Here is an 18,357-nt window from a genome sequence, read left to right on the forward strand (position 1 = left end):
ATTTACTGGATCACAGTAAATATTGCACAGCTTTACACTTTAATACAGCTACATACAATTATAATTAATACAGTCATCTGCCCAGAATTTTAAAAATATTATCATTTTAAATAAGTGTGTGTGTGTGTGTGCTTGCTACTTTATAATCATATTTTTAAAATCCTGCATTTTCCTTTTCTTTTTAGATTTTACGTCTTCAAACTTTTGGGGCCACTTCTTAATATAAGATTGTTAAACAAAATATTTTCATTGGGGGAAATGTTCATACCTACAACATCCTAAAAACAAAGATTAAATTTATTTATAATTTGGAGTAAAATGATAGCTGTCTGCTAGAACTCACTGTAGTAAAGACAGTTCTGCTGTTAGAATAGTTATCAGGCAGATTTTTTTTTTTGTACCCGATTCTCACATTTCTCCATTTTCTCTTAAAAATTAATATTAAGACATTATTTGCATACATGTAGGGTAATTAAAGATCATTATATGTTCAAATATAAATACAATATATTGATATCTGCCATAAAAAAGTATTTGAGGAAAAAACCTACCCTGGATTATACAGCATAACTGTTGAGAGGTTTTCACAAGATTTTGAAAGATCTGACATGGACAAACTGAAGGAAGAAAGCAATCCACTCTGTTAAAAACAACAGAAAAGTTAATTGTTATTTAATTAACTGATTGATCAATTATATGCTATCAAGTTGGTTTTGACTCCTTGTAACTACATAGATAATTTCCTCCAGGACAATATTTTTTGCATAAGAAAATTTTGGGGTGGGAGCATAAACATTGTACTTTAATCTCATTCAAATTATTGCACCAAGATCACTCAGGCACTTACGTTTAGAAGTAATTGAAGTTTCCTAAGTATTCAATAATCTCACCTTTCTTTTCTCCCTCAGTTTGGCTGCTTCCTTGGGATGATTGAATCGAAACATATTTGTCCGCCCAAGTAATATTACAGCACCTGGCAAGAAAATCATTGAAGCCATAAGCCAACTAAAGGCAGAGATATTTCTTCAATTCAGACTAAAATACAATTAGTTTACTCCATCATGGAATGAAAAATACATTTTTTAGAAAATGAGCTATAGACTGCCACTTTTAAAAATGAAATGTATGATGTTTGTATTTTAAGCTGGGTAAAATTGCTTACTCAGATATTTTAAGAACAAGAGAAAACCATTTATTGGCAATAAACTTTTATCCCAATTTAAAAGAAATCCTCCAGGCTTTTTGAAATGATTCAAGTGGAATAGAGTGTGTTTTAGTCATCATAACCATATGTTTTCTAATATTTATTTTTCAACAAACACAAAGAAACACAAATATATTTGAAAAGAAAAAATGGGTGGAAGCTCATAAAAACTCACATGGAGAGCATTGTTTTTGTACCAAATTATTTGAACAAATTGTACTATATAATAGCCACCATATCAATTGCTGTATTAACTGATCACCTGAAGCAAAAGTTCTCAAAGACAACATTTCTCACAGAGCAATCCATGATACTCTGCATCAGAAATAGTATTTCCTCCCATATTTTAATAATTACATGCAAAGACATACTCATAAAAGTTGAAAGGTCTTATTAATCAGCAAGACCACCCTCCCAATCTAGTTCAGGTACCTGCCTCAAGAAAGTGTAGCAAGTCTTAAGAGATTTATGTGCCTATTTTCATAAGTATATCAAGCTTAAGACATAACTACCCTTGACAAAATAGGATGAGTAGAACCAATGAATGAATGAATAAATAAATAAATGAACAAACATTCCCGCTATTCTTCACCCTCTGGTAAACTTCACAGGATTTTAGATGTTCAGTCACTTTCCTGCCATATACAGTGTAGAACGAATGAATGCATTCATTCAGAGGGAAAATGCATGCATGCAGAGGGTGGAGAATAGCAGAAATAATTGCATCTTATAATCCTTCCCTATCATGGAAGCTCTATACCAGAGATTGGCAGATATAGCCAACATAAGACAAATCTCCCACTAGATCCTTCAAGACAACCATTTTGTATCAACTCTTGTGGCCTTCATCACTAGGTGGCACAAGACAGCAGTTCTGAACTGAATTTTAGTAAGACTATAAATCAAATTTTAATTTATATTTTTGCCACAACGGGTTGAACAGTGGAGATCCTACCAGATGCAGCAACTTACTTTCCTGTCAGAGATCATGAGGAAATTAAGAGCTACTTACAGCGTGGAACATCTCACACCCATTCCATGTTATCATCAAACAAATAGATTAATGGGAAAGTTGAATGAAACTTGGGGTCCATGTTTGAAAAACGTATAGGAGAACATTTTGATAAATTAGAACTTGATATTGCCACAGCTTGTTTCCATGCAGGGCTGTGGTATAGCCTAGTCTGGGATTTCCTCTTGTGTACAGGAAGAAGTCTGAATTAGTACAGAGATTTCATTCAGATATATGCTTTATAAGTATTCTGACCGTGATCAGAGTGCTTTTTACTATACAATTATGTCTACTCTCTCAAAACCAGGAGAGTAGATGGAAGTGGCAGAATAAATTGAACATCGGTGATCAAGAAGAACAAATACAACCATACATGAGCGCAGATCCAGGTCTACACTATGGCAATCAGTGGCAAAACATTAATACTTTGCATTTATTGCTTCCATAGATTCTCATGCATTAACCCTATTTAGAGCAATTGAAACTCTTATCAGTAGGAAGATAGGTTTTTAGAGTGCTGTGATTATTTTTCCAAACATCCCAGGGGTGGGGGGGTGGGGGGGGGAGAGAACCACATGCAAATAGAAACTGCTGGGCAAGTTTAAAAGGGATGATAGACAGAGTCTTATAAAATTATTTGCAAAAAAATAAAAATGAACAGGATCTTCTGTGACATCAGCACCACAGATTAGATATTTATTCTATCTGGTTGGTGAACACTGACAAAAGGTAACTTCATTTTGATGAAGTGCTTGTGGCTAAATGCATCCTTGAGTGATGAGATCATGTTAGCCGACTTGAAGAAAGTGGCAGTGGATCTTTTTTTCAACTTGCTGTTACTTGACCCAGCTATTAGCCTTTCTCCAACCCTCTCTTTCTTGGAAATGTTCTTAAAAAGGCAGCAGACCTGTAGTTACACGGTGTTATCGATGAAGCAAAATATCTAAATCTTTTTCACTTAGTTTCAAGCCAGGATACACGAATGAGACATTGATTGCTTTTGCGGTGAACTGTGGTAGAACAGGGGATGGAGGGAGTATGGCCTTCCTGGTCCTGCTGGATCTCTGTTACCTTCAGTAATGAGCATGGTATACTTGTGAAGTCAGAATTGAGAATATGTTTTGCAGTAATCGTTTCGGATGGGCAGTTTCATTTGAGAGTGATGTAGAGAAGATAGGTCAAATCTTGGAGATGTCCACAAAGGGGTCTCATGGGGCTTGACCATTTTAAGTCTTATTTCATTTCCATATGAGGTCAAAGGAGCGGGATAACTCCTCTTGGAATCACAGCTTAATGTAAGGGGAGGTAGAGGCCATGGCCAGGAAGACTTATATGCATAGCTCTATATTGTGTACAAGTTGTGTTCATTCTAGGACCTCATAACTTTGCAAACTATCACTAATGCCTCTATTCCTTCACATTTGCTCTATATAGGGCTACCCTTGCAAATCATATGAAAATTACAGAATGCAGCAGCCCTAAGGAATATCACCATTAAGAACCCTGAGGTGAGCCTAGCCTCTGCACCATCTGATTTTTTATAATGCTGGTGACATATTTGCTGCTGTTTTCTAAGACAGTCAAGACCTTGGAGGCTATTTGGGGATGGATGACTACTGACTGGCTCCTCAAGAAATAGCAATTGTTGTGAATTATGAGACGTATGACTGTATAGTGGCTTATGATAATAATTTTATTTTTGTGTCATCATTAATTTTGCTTTCATCTCAACTGTATTTTAATGCTAGACTTATAATAAATGAAGAAAGTTGCATGGAGTGATTTTATAAGCTTTAGCAAATGAATAAAAAAAAAACCTGAATTTATATCTTGAATCTGATCTGCCTAACCCATACCATACCATTGTTCTAAGTGAGTTAGCTTTCTATATTCTGTTCTAATTTACTCAAATTGAGAATAGCTCAAACATTTCTTCTTGACTTGGAGAGATAAAAAATTATCTGGGGACTCAAATTAAAAACCTAGATTCCATTCTATAAATATTATGAACCATCGCATATATTGAAAAGACTGAAAATTAAACAGTTCAGCAGGGCAAGAGAAGCTGGGAGAATTAATTTTCAATATGAAAACAGAATACGGTTTACAAATGAGGAGGCATAAGATTTTCTGTGAAGTATCACCTAAGTGATCTTGAATATAACCAGGTAATTACATTCCGTTTGGTAAATTCTGTGTTCCAGCATAGTTCTGTCAATAGAGTTTATAGATAGAAATCAGTATCAAATGAATGTAATTTCCATGTGACATGGCTTACACGTTTCTTCAAATACTTGTACTTCAGCTTGCCTTTATTTTAATGTAAATATTCCAATCCACCACAGAAATAAAAATGTAATAAAGTGTTAGGACTCTACTGCATCGATTCTTAGAGTAGAAGGATCTAGTGCTTTTTTTTCTTCAAAATTATACTAACAATTCTTACTAAACTTTATCCCAGGCTAATATTAAAGATTTACTGTTCATATAACTTCATGCTATTTCAATACTCTCACTGTAATTTATGTGATGCATTGGACTGGGTTTTTTTTTTTTTCAACTTTTGCAACTACTAGGTCTGAAGTTGCAATTCTAGCAGCTATGCCATGAAATAGTTTCTTTTGACTGACATATACTTATTACTTAACATTCTTCTTGATCTGAAAGTTAAATTTTCTATATTCTTTTTGAAGGATATTCACTCAATCAACTGTTACAAATCAATGGGAAAAGTGGCACATTTATATTGCAATATTATAAAAATTTACATTTTACCAAGCATATACAGAATTTAACATGACTAATAGGTTTAAATATTTAGAAAACTTTGGTTGTAGGATTTATTTCTACAAACAAGTTAATTTTAGAGTAATTAAACAGTGCAAAAAAGTTATTTCAGTACTTCCAACTTTATTTGAAGGAAATGTCATTTTGATCTAAGTCAACTGCACAACCAAAAGGGATTTAGAGTTTAAAAATATTTGTTAAGGGCAGGTGATATGTGATACCAATTACATCCATACAATTAATATATGGTCTTTTTTGTTGTCTGAATAGTAAGTTAAGCATGAAGACTTTGAGATGTTGGTAAAATTAGGGAGGAAGAAGAGGAGTAGTAGTTGCTTAATGCTCATTGCCATGTAACTGATATAAACATAATCGATTCACTGTAACTGAAAATATATACATGATTGCCATCATAACCAGTTGCTGTGGGTCAGAATAGAAAACTGAGGGGTTTTTTAGTACGTTAGTACTGTAAATTCAAGAAGAAGCAGACCAGATTTTGCTACATATGTGCAACATACATAATGTCCTACTAATAGTAAGGGTACAATATCATTAAGTTATCATACAGTTTGGCCAACATACTGCAAGTACAACCAAAGTCCAAACATATGGTTTTTTTACTCCAAACACATTTACATTATCCTATGTAATCTAGGTTTCTCATCTAAAAGGCCACCTTGTAAGCCAAATAAACCACTTGTCAGCTCTCAACACGACTATAGCCGAAGCCATATGTTCTTTGCTTTGTGTCTTAGTTATCATACTTATGGGGGTTTGGGAAAGGGACTTATGGAATGTAGAATGTTTTCCTCCAATGTGCCAGATATAACAACGATAAGACTCCTGAGAACCAGGGCTAAATCAGCGTGCCCTAGCAACGGCAGGAGAAAGTGCTGAGAAGTTCATCGCCTGCTTGGGTGGGTAATGTGACCTGTGACACGAGAGGGGTGGACGGTATCTATTCTTTAATTATAACAAAAACGTGGGAACATTACTTGGAACTATGACACACCACTGTCAGCTGCCCACTACTTACGTATATGCAATAAAATAAAAGAAACAGAGTAATACATGGATAACGAATGTGAATACAAAAGTGAAATATGGCAGAATTTTTTCTGACTTCAGTTTTCTCATTCATAGCTCCTCTAGTTCTCTTTCATATAAATTACATGTATAGTACTTGCTTCATTGCATTGATCTTATATTCTGACTCTAAATTCTGTAGGTCAAATTTCATTAATCCTGTATATAGTTTCATGATATGAATAGTACAACATGTATTTGATTTAAAATGGCTCATTTTTGACAATTTCAAATTTTCCTTGGTTCATGCTTCTCACATTCTATTTTCCAATGATGTATCTTCTACTAAAAGATGAAATTTTCTTTCAGTAGTGGATCCTTTGTTGATATAATTTATTAGGGCTTTGTTCAGGCCATATTTCTGTCTTCAGATCTGATCGTTAAAAGTTCAAACTTTCCCTCTGTAATTAGAGGAAAGTCTTCCAAACTGTGAGTCTTAACATCTGGCATCACTCATTCATCCAAACATTATAGACATAGGCAGAATGAAAAAAAAATGGTTTGCTATTCCAAGTTTGATTTTGAATTTAAAGTTCTCCTATACAAGTTGGTTTGTCTGTTTGCAAAGCCCACCTATCCTCCTTCCACCCTGTGGTAGATTACCCAAAGATCTCCTCCCTTTCGGACCTCGCTAGAAGGATGACCTAGCTAAGAATTCCTATTCTTGCAAGCATCACTGTTACAGTCATTGATGCTATTGAACTCTCCCATCACAGCAAAGTGGTAATTGATGTTTTCAGAGCTTGGTTGTTTTCTTGCAGACATTTCAATACCCAAACTAGGTAACATCATCAATGCTAGTGGTAATTGCCTATCAATATAGCTTTCAAAATTAATGGTCATCACTACAACTTGAAAAAAATAGGATTTTTTTTTTTAATTTGAACTTCCATTCCTATATATTCTGATAAGGAATTCCAGTAAACACAGTGAAATAAATCAACAACTCACACTTTAAAGTCAGTAGAAGCTAGAATTTTCAGCCATGCCTAAAGTAACAAAGTGCTAACAAGGTAAGTAAAATGCAAGCAAGCAAGTCACTAAGGAATACACTAGATGGCTAGAAACATTTAATGCTGGAAATCAAGATATTTTGATTTACGTTATATCACATTTATTAGCTACAAGTTCTTAGACATTGCTTGGGGTAAGAGTTCCATTGTGTTTAGGAAAGCATGATCTCTTTTGATCCACCCTTTATGGAATATTTTAATAAACATATAAATAACCTAGTCAGTAAGGATAATCTTATTAATCATCCTGACAATAATATCCTAATGGGTTGTGGCTCATTAACTAACAATATAATATAACCAATTAAACAAAAGTAGATTTGCATAAGTCACAAAGAGGGCTTGTAAACCCACTTCCCCCTGGATACTGCTTATTGGCCCCTGGTATAAAACTGCCAATTAATCAATTTATGCTTTGATGTATTGTATATCCGTATCTGGTGTAAAAGTACTCCATGAAAAATAACATTTCTTCAATAGCAAATTTCATACCTTAGTTTTATGTTAAGTGATTGTCTAATATAGTTAAGGCATAAGGCTAAAATCGGCAGACCATAAGTTATAGTCCCACCTTGGCATGAAGCCAGCTGGGTGACCTTGGGCTAGTCACTCACTCTTTCAGCCCTAGGAAGCAGGAAATGGCAACTCACTTCTAAAACCTTGGCAAGAAAACTACAGGGAATAATACACACACACACACACACACACACACACACACACACAATTTATAGAAAGGAAATATTGTTTAGTACAAGGTTAGCAATTTTGGCTGTAACTTACTTTGAGATTTTTAAATAGGGAGTAGAATAAAATTACTTAAATAACTATTTTTTCTGAACACCCCTTACTCTGTGACAAGGTAATAATGGTCTCTGAATTCCCTTTCCTGTTTACTGGCTCTAAACCTGTACAACATTACTTATATGGTTCATGTCATTAGCAAGACTTTACTTCATTATCTTCACCATATAGCTCAACTCCTTCTTTGTCCAACCATTTCAAATTAATACTATTTTTCAAATGAAAGGGTACAGTTAAGGATGAAGAAGCTAATTAAAAATTTCTGACACAGGTATTTAAAGATCCTTAAATTCAAACTTAAAAATATTTAACAAATAATTCTAATACACAAATCTTAAAAGCTAATAGCAATAACAAGAGCACTTAGATTTATATACGGCTTCACAGTGCTTTACAGCCTGCTCAAAGCGGTTTAGAATCAGCATACTGCCCCCAACAATTTGGGTCCTCATTTTACCCACCTCGGAAGGATCAAAGGCTGAGTCAACCTTGAGCCTGGTGGGATTTGATCTGCCAAATTGCAGTAGGAATGGCTTGCAGTACTGCACTCTAACCACTGTGCCACCGAGGCTCCTTATATATGATATAAGCATTATATATTTAATGCTAATATATTATGAAATATGACAGTTGTCATTTGTCTATATTTAAGATAGTAGTCTTAGTGAATTCAGAATATGTATATCTTCTTCTGAAACGTGTTCTCCAAGTTAAACCCATAATGTCATGAAGAAAAACAAAAACATGTCTCAATTTAACATACTTATATCATTGTAGAACCCTAAATTGCATAGTATTTCTTCTTATCCTCCTCAGCATGCAAACAGTAAATTTAAATAAAATAGTGTGAGGGTGTTCTATAAAGCCCTGAGAGAGAAATACACATTACAAATAGATGCATGCTATGTTAGGGGATAACACAAGCATCTAGAATACCATAACCCAGCTGGAGATATTGATTTTGTCCGTAGATTAGTGAGGAAACTGATGAAAAGCCTTGCATTTCTCAGAACAACTGAATTCTTTAAAACAGGCAAAGCTATAGCAGTCTCGTAACCATTTATCTCCTTCCTTCATGATAGTACTCAGAAGCCATGAGAAAGATTTTAGGATGAAATAAGAATGGTAAAGAAAAAATAAAATGGAACATCTTTTTTCAAGACACTACTGAAAATGAAATTGAGCAAACTGAACATTGCTGCAGGCACAAGTTTAGTGCAAACATTCAGATGAATTAAATGGGCCTTGCATTGTCAAATCTTCAGGGGACTGGGAAGGAATTGCAGTGGCTCCATTGTTGTTAACATCTGCCGCCATTTCTTAGCTTTTGTGATTTTTTATTTTTTTCAATAGTAATCATTTTTTTATATCTTAACTGTTTTATAGATTTATTGTACACGACCAGAGTTACTTTTTCATAAGATGGTCAGCCCATATAAATCTTAATGAATAAATAATTAAAATATTCCCTCTCCTGATGTGAGGGTTAATTTCTTTAAGATAAGCTGGAGGTACTTGCATCTATTCCATTCCAATGTATGGCTAGGATGACTTAATTTCTGTTCATTCTGTGGAAAAATTATACCTAAGATACCTTGAAATCACAAACTGTTTTAATCTCCACTAAAATAAATTTCTACTACCACCAGTACACGTACAACAAACACATTTTCTCACTATATTTAGTGAGAAAATATATATTCTCACTATGTTCTTCATAGCCTGACAGTTTTCAGATGCACTGGAACTGAAAGCATGATGGCTGGTAATGATAGAAAATGCAATCTAAACACATTTGAAAAGCATCAGAGAAGGCTGGATTGGACAAGTTCAGTACATGCATCTCATTAATGTATCATCGGTACAGCTGAACCTGCAATAAAATATGTAGAAGAGATCTGAAATGAGAAATGGCAAAGAACTATCTAGGATAATACCTTGGTTGAGTTGTGTAGCCTCTGTGATTTGAATTCCATTTATAGAACATTGTGCTCCATCAAGCGGTATTAAATGAACCGTTCCATTGAAGTGCTCAAAAATGCAGTGCTCACTTTCCAAATCAAGACCATGAAGTACTAAACACAAAAACAGATTTGTAGTAACTATTACAATAGGATTTTTATTTTTCTAATCCTGAAGTTTTAATCTATTAACACTTATCCCATTAATTCTTAGATTTCATATTTTCTTTGCATTGCCTGTGTACAAAGAACGAATATTTAAAATAAGCAAGATAAGTAAACTGGTCTACAAAGAAGCAAAGAAATAGATCAAAATGTACACATTTTTAAAATAACAATTCAAACATGAAATAATTAGATATTAGTGGACACTGAAAATTATATTGTGTTAGACAGTCATATAGAGCAGGGGGCCCCAACCCCTGGGCCCCAGCCCACTACCAGGCCTTCAGACATTTGGAACCGGGCTCCAGAAGTGAGGGGAAAGCACACGCTCATCCCCACTTGTGTAAGCAGCAGGCAAGAGTGTGTGCACACACACTTCATTTGCATGAGAGGTGGGTGCGCATGCCCACCACTCAGGGAGAACCATCCCCTCCCCGCCCCGGGGCAGTCTGTAAATCCAGAAATGCTGGGGAATTCTGATATAGAGAACCATGTATGATCTCAGTAATAATAAAATCATCAGCTTTACAGCTTCTTAAGTAATTTTGGGTTTTGTAACCTGTCCTATTTTGGAGATCAGTGCAGCTGTAACAATGATTAATTCCTGAGATATCATTAAGGCACTGGAAGTGGTCAAAGATAACTTGATCTTTGTTATGAATCCTAGGAAGAAATAAATTGTGCTAAATATCATAATGTAAATATAGAGAGATTTGGTTCCATTAGCATTTAACATTGAATTCTTCAGAATTTGGGCTTGATTACAAAATGTATAACTCCTCCACCTAATAAGTGGTTAAGCATACTTGGAAGTCTTATCCATTCAGTTAAGCAGAAACAGCACTCTTATTCTTCTTCTAACATGACCAGCGGCTGCTCCTACTCCTTTAGTGTCTTCACTCTTTTTTAGAATCAGATGCTTCCCTTGTGGAATGGACAGAATGGTTCTTAAACGATACGTCTGGAATGATGATTTTCAAATCAGTCTAGCCTGGTTTCAGACTCACAATTCATAGAATTTTCTCTGAAAGGTGTGTCCCAGCTTCGTACCTTTCTTTTACTGGGAGTCTTCAATTTATAATCATTTTTTCAGTAACTGTTCAAAGTTACAGTGATGCTGAATGAAGGAAGTTATGGGTGGTTCCTGAAGTTACACTCATTGCAATAACCCCCCCCCCCACCGCCCGTCACAGGATCAAAATGTGGGTGCTTTGCAGTCCACCTGCACTTACAACTGCAAGGGTGTTTTAATTCCCTCCAATCTTGTCCCTGTCTATGTCCTTTCGAACCCCTGCACTTTATATCCCCTGCTGCCCTAGCTGCCATTTGCTAACTTCTTACTTCTGTTGCTGACCAAGCATGTCCACCCTGGCCCCTTGCGAGGCCGTTGCTGGCCACACAAAGGATATCCTCCCCAGGTTGCACATGACAGTTTCCTCATGAAACTTGTGGAGGAGGGCCTCACAGGGCCGACAGCTACTTCACAAAGGGCCAGAGCGGGCATGCCTCATCAGCAGTGGGAGCACGAATTTGGCAAAGATCATCTGGTATAGCGGCGTACAGGACAGCAGGAGTATCAGAGTACAGGGCAAGGTGGGCAGCTGGGCTGAGGTGATTGGGGCTTTGTGGGTGGCTGCTTTGTGCCAGGCTGCTACACAGCTACTTTGTGCCAGCGCCTGTTTGCTGCATTGCCAGGTGGGTGCTTATTTCATACTGTTGGACTGTAGGGAATTTTCTGGAGAGCTGGGCTTTCTTGGTTGCTGTTTTATGCCATGTTGCTGTGAGTTCCTGGGGCAGCTGAAGTTTCATGCCGTGCTGCTGTGCTATGGCTCCGCGCTGCAGTTCAAAGGGCTTCTTAAATCCAAAAAGCCACGGCATACCAAGAATGCCAAGCAACAATGGCAAGCAACAAAGTTCTGGGGTTGTTTGCCACCTTTGATGCAGGGCAGCCAAATGGCAGAAGGGGGTGGGGGTGGGGGTGAATAAATAGTAGCAGGAGGTGAAGGAGAAGCAGTCCCTTACCTTGATAGAACCAAGGCTCGGGGCTGGAATAGACTAAGCTGAGAATGGCTTAAATTGGGATGGATCTTTGGCTAATGACCGATGGAATTCAGTTAACAATAGCAACAGGGATTGCTGTTACTAAGCAATGCAGTCACATATGGTGACTGCATCATTTAACAACATAAATCTGGTCTCAACTGTAGTCTTAAGTTGAGGACTGCTTGAATCACAGTTCTAAAATGTAATCAGACCTGTGCTTTGGGCAAGTTGGAGGCATCGCCCTCTGTTGTTTTGTTTGGGTGTCTCTTTTCATTAGCATAGAAACCCACATGGGGGTGGCTCAGTAGAGTCCCTGAGCAATATGCAACTTTTCTTCCCTTCTCTGGATGACTTCTGTGCAGTCTATGCTAAAGAAATTCCCTGGTAGAGAGTACAACTTCTATTCATTACTTCTTTTGCTCCAACCAAGATTTTGATATATTGTCTTGTGTGTGTGTGTGTGTGTGTGTGTGTGTGTGTGTGTACCATGCATCTTTCAACATCTGTATTATTTTCCTCTTTAACTTTTAATTTTGAATATTACCTTTTTATAAATCTATATACACTTATGCAGGAACACAGAACAGAGAGACATATATGTAAGACTGGTTTAATTTGAGAGCTACAGAAGTATAACCAAAAATATAAATCTGCATTGATACAAGAACAGAGACTTTTATTCATATGCAGTATTATGCTGAGAGCAACAAGGGGGGGAATTCATAAAGTAGTAAAAAAAGGGCCAGGGATAAGAAGTTTATAATATAATGGCTTATTTCCACTATCATAAACCTTAGTAAAAATAATGCAGTGTTCTATTTACATCAATCATTCTTTCAAAAACCATAGGTATTATTTCTTCTGTAAGCATCCTACAATAGACATCTGCTCATGGCAATGAGTACATTATGCATAGCCCTAATCCATGGACGGGAGAAATGAAGTGTGTGTGTGTGTGTGTGTGTGTGTGTGTGTGTGTGTGTGTGTGTTAGAATTCTAAAACCCCTTTCATGTTTATAAATTTAGAAATCATCCCTGCAACCAATAACTGTTGGAACAGCTATTAGATTAAAAGAGAGAGTACATTTACCAATATCTTGTTCTCTTGCAGCATCCTCTCTGCCAACATGTGTTTGGCCATCCTAAAGAGGAAAAAAATGACATGTTATAGTCACTACAGGAAGTCTTTGACTGGATTTCTGGTCATAAATTGTTACATTTAAGCTGAGGCACCAATGTGACCGGAGTTGATTTTACAATATTTTTTTGAAGTAGTTGCTTAATGAATCACTGTCATTGTTCAGTAAATTTTGTGGTTGTTAAGAGAATGCCACAGTCGTAAGTGTGAACCCAATGTTCCAAACAGGGTTGTTTTTAATGAAAATCGGCAAAAAAGTGTTGCAAACTGTAGTCATGTGACCATGGGACACTGCAACCAATTGTAAAGATGAGCTGGCTTTCCTGAGTCAAGATTGTTATTACAGTAACTGTTTTTTAGCTATTAGGAATCCTTTGGGTTGAAAAAATATGAAACCATTGGGTGAGTTTCTTTTAAATCTTACAACCCTGGTCCATGGAACAGCACTGCTCCGGAGCATGTCAGAAACCAGGCCATTTAAATAAGCAAAGCCCCATCTGTGGGATGCAGGCAGCACATGAGACCCCTCTCCCCCGATCCACAGAAAAACCTCTCTCCATGGAACCAGTCCCTGGTGCCCAAAAGTTGGGGGCCACCGCCTTGGTGAAAGAAAGTTTAAATATAAGTTTAAGCACTTTAAAAAATTTGGGGTGGGAATTAACAGCAAAAGTTGATTAGAACTATGGTTTTGGAAAATGTCTACTATTGACCTCACCCCTTTCCTAAGAGGTCTATAGGGGGTGTGCATAAGCGCACCAAAACATGCCTACCGTCCCTGTCCTATTGTTTCTTTTTTTTCTTATTCGTATTCATTTCATGTATTTATAACCATGTTTATACTTATACCTGTTATCTAATAATTGCTTGTAAAATAAAATAAAATAAAATAAAATAAAATAAAATAAAATAAAATAAAATAATAAAATAAATAAAATAAAATAAAAATAAAAATAAAAATAAAAATAAAATAATAAAATAAAATAAAATAAAATAAAATAAAATAAAATAAAATAAAATAAAATAAATAAAATAAAATAAAATAATAAAATAAAATAAAATAAAATAAAATAAAATAAAATAAAATAATAAAATAAAATAAAATAAAATAAAATAAAATAAAATAAAATAAAATAAAATAAAATAAAATAAAATAAAATAAAATAAAATAAAATAAAATAAAATAAAATAAAATAAAATAAAATAAAATAAAATAAAATAAAATAAAATAAAATAAAATAAAATAAAATAAAATAAAATAAAATAGCAAACAGACTAAGGGTCCGGATGGATTGGAAATAAGATTTTGGAATTAATTATAAAAATTCCTGTAGGAAAATTCTTTTGTTTTAAATTCTTTTTTTTTTTTTAATGATAGGATGGGACTTAGAAGGTTAGACTCTGGAAAAACCAGAAGAAACAAAAGATTACAATTAAAGGAGAAGAACACTTAAATTTTAGTTACTAATATAGACTGGAAGAAAACATTTTAAAATATGGCATATTGAAGGGTATTTTGAACTCTGGACCTAGAAGTTAATGTTAAGGTGTCTGCCTCTATAGATAGACTATGTTTAAAAGATGTTATAGGAGAGGAACAATGTTTATCAGAAAAGACTGAGACTGATCTGAACATAGATTTAAAAATACCTTAGTGGATGTCTTTATAATGAAAAGAGATAGTATGCAAATAACTTAACAAAAGAATGATCTAGATATTTTTTCCTATATTAGATTTACAAAAGAAGCTTCATAAAGCTTTGAAAAATTTTGTAAGAAGGGACAAAGTAAAAATGAAAATAAATCAAGTTCTAGGTCATTATTATTTTTTAAATAAATGTTATTAATTTTACAATTAAAACAAACAACACATACATAAATGTGAAAAAGAAAAAAGAGCAAAAAAAGAAAAGTAGAAAAAAAGATCAGAAAACAGTTAAACCACTTTTGTCCTCGACAATTTGTGGGACCTTATTTTCAACCTTATCTTAAACCCTCTATACAATTGATCCTTGTGCAAATATATAACATACACACACACACACACACACACATTCACTACTACCATTATAACGTATCTTCTTTTGCCCTTTATTGTTTAATCGATCGTTGTTCTATCCATTCATACCAGCAGTTCCAGCTGTCATAGTACATTGACGTATCTTTTCCTTTTAATGCCAAAGTTAATTTGTCCATCTCTGCACAATTTTCTATTTTTTGAACAATCAATTCCTCTGATGGAATATGAGGTTGCTTCTAACATTGTGCAAAGGCCAGTTTGGCTGCTGTCAAAATATGTACTATTGTATACTTCGCTTTTTTGAGATTTGTTTATTAAAGATCCCTAATAGAAAAAGTTCTGGTTTAAATTCGATCTGTTCTATTGTCATTTCCTCCAACCATTTTCTAATTTTCTGCCAATATTTTTGTGCCTCTATACAAGACCACCACATATGGAAGAAAGTTCCCTCCTTTTTTTTACATTTCCAGCAATTCGGACTCATATTGGGGTGCATTTTTGCTAATGTCGAGGGGGGAAGGTGCCATCTGTAAAACATCTTATAGGCATTTTCCTTGTAAGCTGCCGATTTTGTGATTTTATTATTTCTACTCCAGACCTTCTCCCATTCTATTAAGGTGATACTACATCCTATATTCCTACTCCGGGCTATCATATTCCCTTTGACAATTTCTTCCTCTAATTCTGCCTCTAGTAGGTAATTATAAAATTTTGTTATATTTTTTAAGTTCTAGATCATTATTTGAAGGGAATTAAGGATCAAGATTATTAAAAATAAAAGGACGGAATATAAAATTGGCTTAATTGATCAGGATTAAAATAGATATGTTGGTATCCCTAGTATCTTTAATGGAGTATTGCTGATCACAGGTAAAATGATTTGTTTATAGATAAAGTATGGGATATGGGGAGAAGGGATTACCTATTGTAAAAGTTACTAAAATTGTTTATATTTTTGATGAAGGGGGAAGTTATTTCTTTATATATATTTTTCTTTACTGTTTTTTTCTTTTCTAATTTCTTTTTCTGTACTTTATATCGTTTTTTTAACCTTTTTTTTTACTTTGTATGAATTTTTTTATCACTGTAATAACTTGATGGAGTACACATGAAAAGTTATTTTGCTCAAGCTACAAGGAAAATTATAGCAATAATTCTCTTATCCTTTTACTTTCTCTTCTTTTTTTCCAAAAAGTTTTTTATTTTTTTATCTTTTACATCTTTTAGTGAACAATGTGATTCCAGGTTTTTACATTTCCATATAAACATGACCATAATTACGTATCTATCTTACACATTCAGTTTCTTATCATATCATTGCATTTTTCCATTTTCTATAAATTTTCAAATATATTCTATGTTTTGCATTTATTTTATTCAACTTTAATTCATATCTTAACTTATTCTGTTTTTCTTTCATTATACTCTTATCTTCTTTATATAATATCTTAAAATTCTTTACTTCTTATTCTAAATTCACTGTATTCTTATACTTTTATCTGTCATTTGCAATTTCATCACATATTCTTATTTCATTATGCAATAAATTCCATCTTAGTATTAATAAGTATTAAGTATTAAGTTTTAAGTATTTCCCCCTTAATTACCCGTTTGAGTTCACCACCTTTTTGTCTTATACCTCATTCAATTTACTCCTCTTTAACTCATATTAAAAATTACCATAATATAATCATTTTTAATCACCTAAATACTACTTATTGCATATACATTTTAGGTTAGATTCAACATGGTATTCTTTTCTTTATTCTAAAGCATTTATTTTTTCCTAATACACTTATCATTTCAGCTAAGTAAAGAAATTGGTATTTGTCTTTTTAATACAATTCTCATAGTTCATTTTAACTATATTTTTAATTTCATTTAAGGTAATTAACATTCTTATTATAATCCAATCTTTGTATGTATCCCAGTTAATTTAACAATAATTCTTAGAAAATAATCAAATAAAAAAAGTAAAAACATCAGTTCCAATCATTCCTTTTTTTTTGCAATCTATATTCTTATACCTCCTCATATATTACCTTGTAGAATCCCCTTTCTTATTCTCAATTTACCCATTATCTCTAGTTCTTCTAGCCATATAGCTTCTTTTCATTTTTTCTTTTTCTTTTTGGCTTTCTATATCCCCTTCTTTCCCTTCTTTCTCTTTTCCTTTGTTTTTTATTTTCCCCCTCCATTTCTGACTCCATTTTTTTATCCCCCTACCTCTTTTGAACTTTCTCCTGTAATTCCCCTTTCTGCTGTTTCCTTTTTCTTAATTTGACGTTCCTAACAATTACCTCTTTAATTGTCCCCTCAAACCTCCAGGTTTTAATTTCCATGCCCCACCCCCCGTTTCAATGTTTGTTGTGTCGTTTGTTCATTAAGGCTGGCCTCTTCTTTAATCAACTCCTCTCCTTCTGCTTCTCCTTGTCCGTCTTTGTTCTCCAACGACGCCATTGCTAGCATTTGCAAAGCAGTACTTCACAATTCCACTTTTCCCCATATCATTTCCTATACACTTCTTAAGTCCAATTTTATTTCCAGATAGTATTTTGCCATTTTTGTGCACCTCTTTTAATTTTAATTTTTTTACCTCTTTCTTCAGTGTTTAAATCCAGTCCAGTTATCCAGCAGTTAATTAATCCAGCTTCTAACCATCCACTTCTGTTAAATCCTATTTCAAGTTTCCAGGGTCAAAATAATCAAATGTTCATATATTTTTGTTGTTAAATTCCTTCTGTTGAGTTTTAAATTTTCCTCAAAGTCACCTAGTAGTTCCAGGATTCAGACTTCTTTCTTCTTCCTTCATAGTATAGTAAATTCACTTTTCAGGGTTTCTGTCTTATTGTTTCAAAGATCCTTTTACTTTGTATCAAGTTCCATAGAACCAAACTTTTTTTAAAAAGTCATTGAAAGTTTCCTTTACCATTAGGTGGCGCTCTCTGTTATGTCCAAATTCCACTTTTTCTTTTCCACTTTCCTTTCCCTTTTAGAGCTTTTAAATTTGAAAAATCCAGTAAATCCAATTATTGTATTGTATTGTATTGTATTATTTTCTTTTGGCACATTCAAGTTCAGCTTTTAAGTATGCCTATTTAGTGCCAATTGTATAATTTAATACAAT

The 18,357-nt window shown here is 34.2% G+C and overlaps 1 protein-coding gene across 4 annotated transcripts in view; it reads right to left on the minus strand.

Annotated features, from left to right (window-relative positions):
* The window catches only part of KIF16B (kinesin family member 16B), a 146,126-nt gene that overhangs the window by 80,123 nt on the left and 47,646 nt on the right, over window positions 1-18,357 (minus strand). For all 4 annotated transcript variants that reach the window (XM_026712865.2, XM_026712864.2, XM_026712861.2 and 1 more), the window contains exons 14-17: window positions 13,166-13,217; window positions 9,844-9,981; window positions 891-973; window positions 552-640 (exon numbers count right to left, since the gene is read on the minus strand). In XM_026712865.2, coding sequence (XP_026568650.2) covers window positions 552-640; window positions 891-973; window positions 9,844-9,981; window positions 13,166-13,217 — 362 coding nt within the window. The remainder of the gene's footprint in view (window positions 1-551; window positions 641-890; window positions 974-9,843; window positions 9,982-13,165; window positions 13,218-18,357) is intronic.

Source organism: Pseudonaja textilis, chromosome 1 (assembly GCF_049901715.1).
Source record: "Pseudonaja textilis isolate UNSWEBS1 chromosome 1, rPseTex1.2, whole genome shotgun sequence".
Lineage (NCBI taxonomy): Eukaryota > Metazoa > Chordata > Lepidosauria > Squamata > Elapidae > Pseudonaja > Pseudonaja textilis.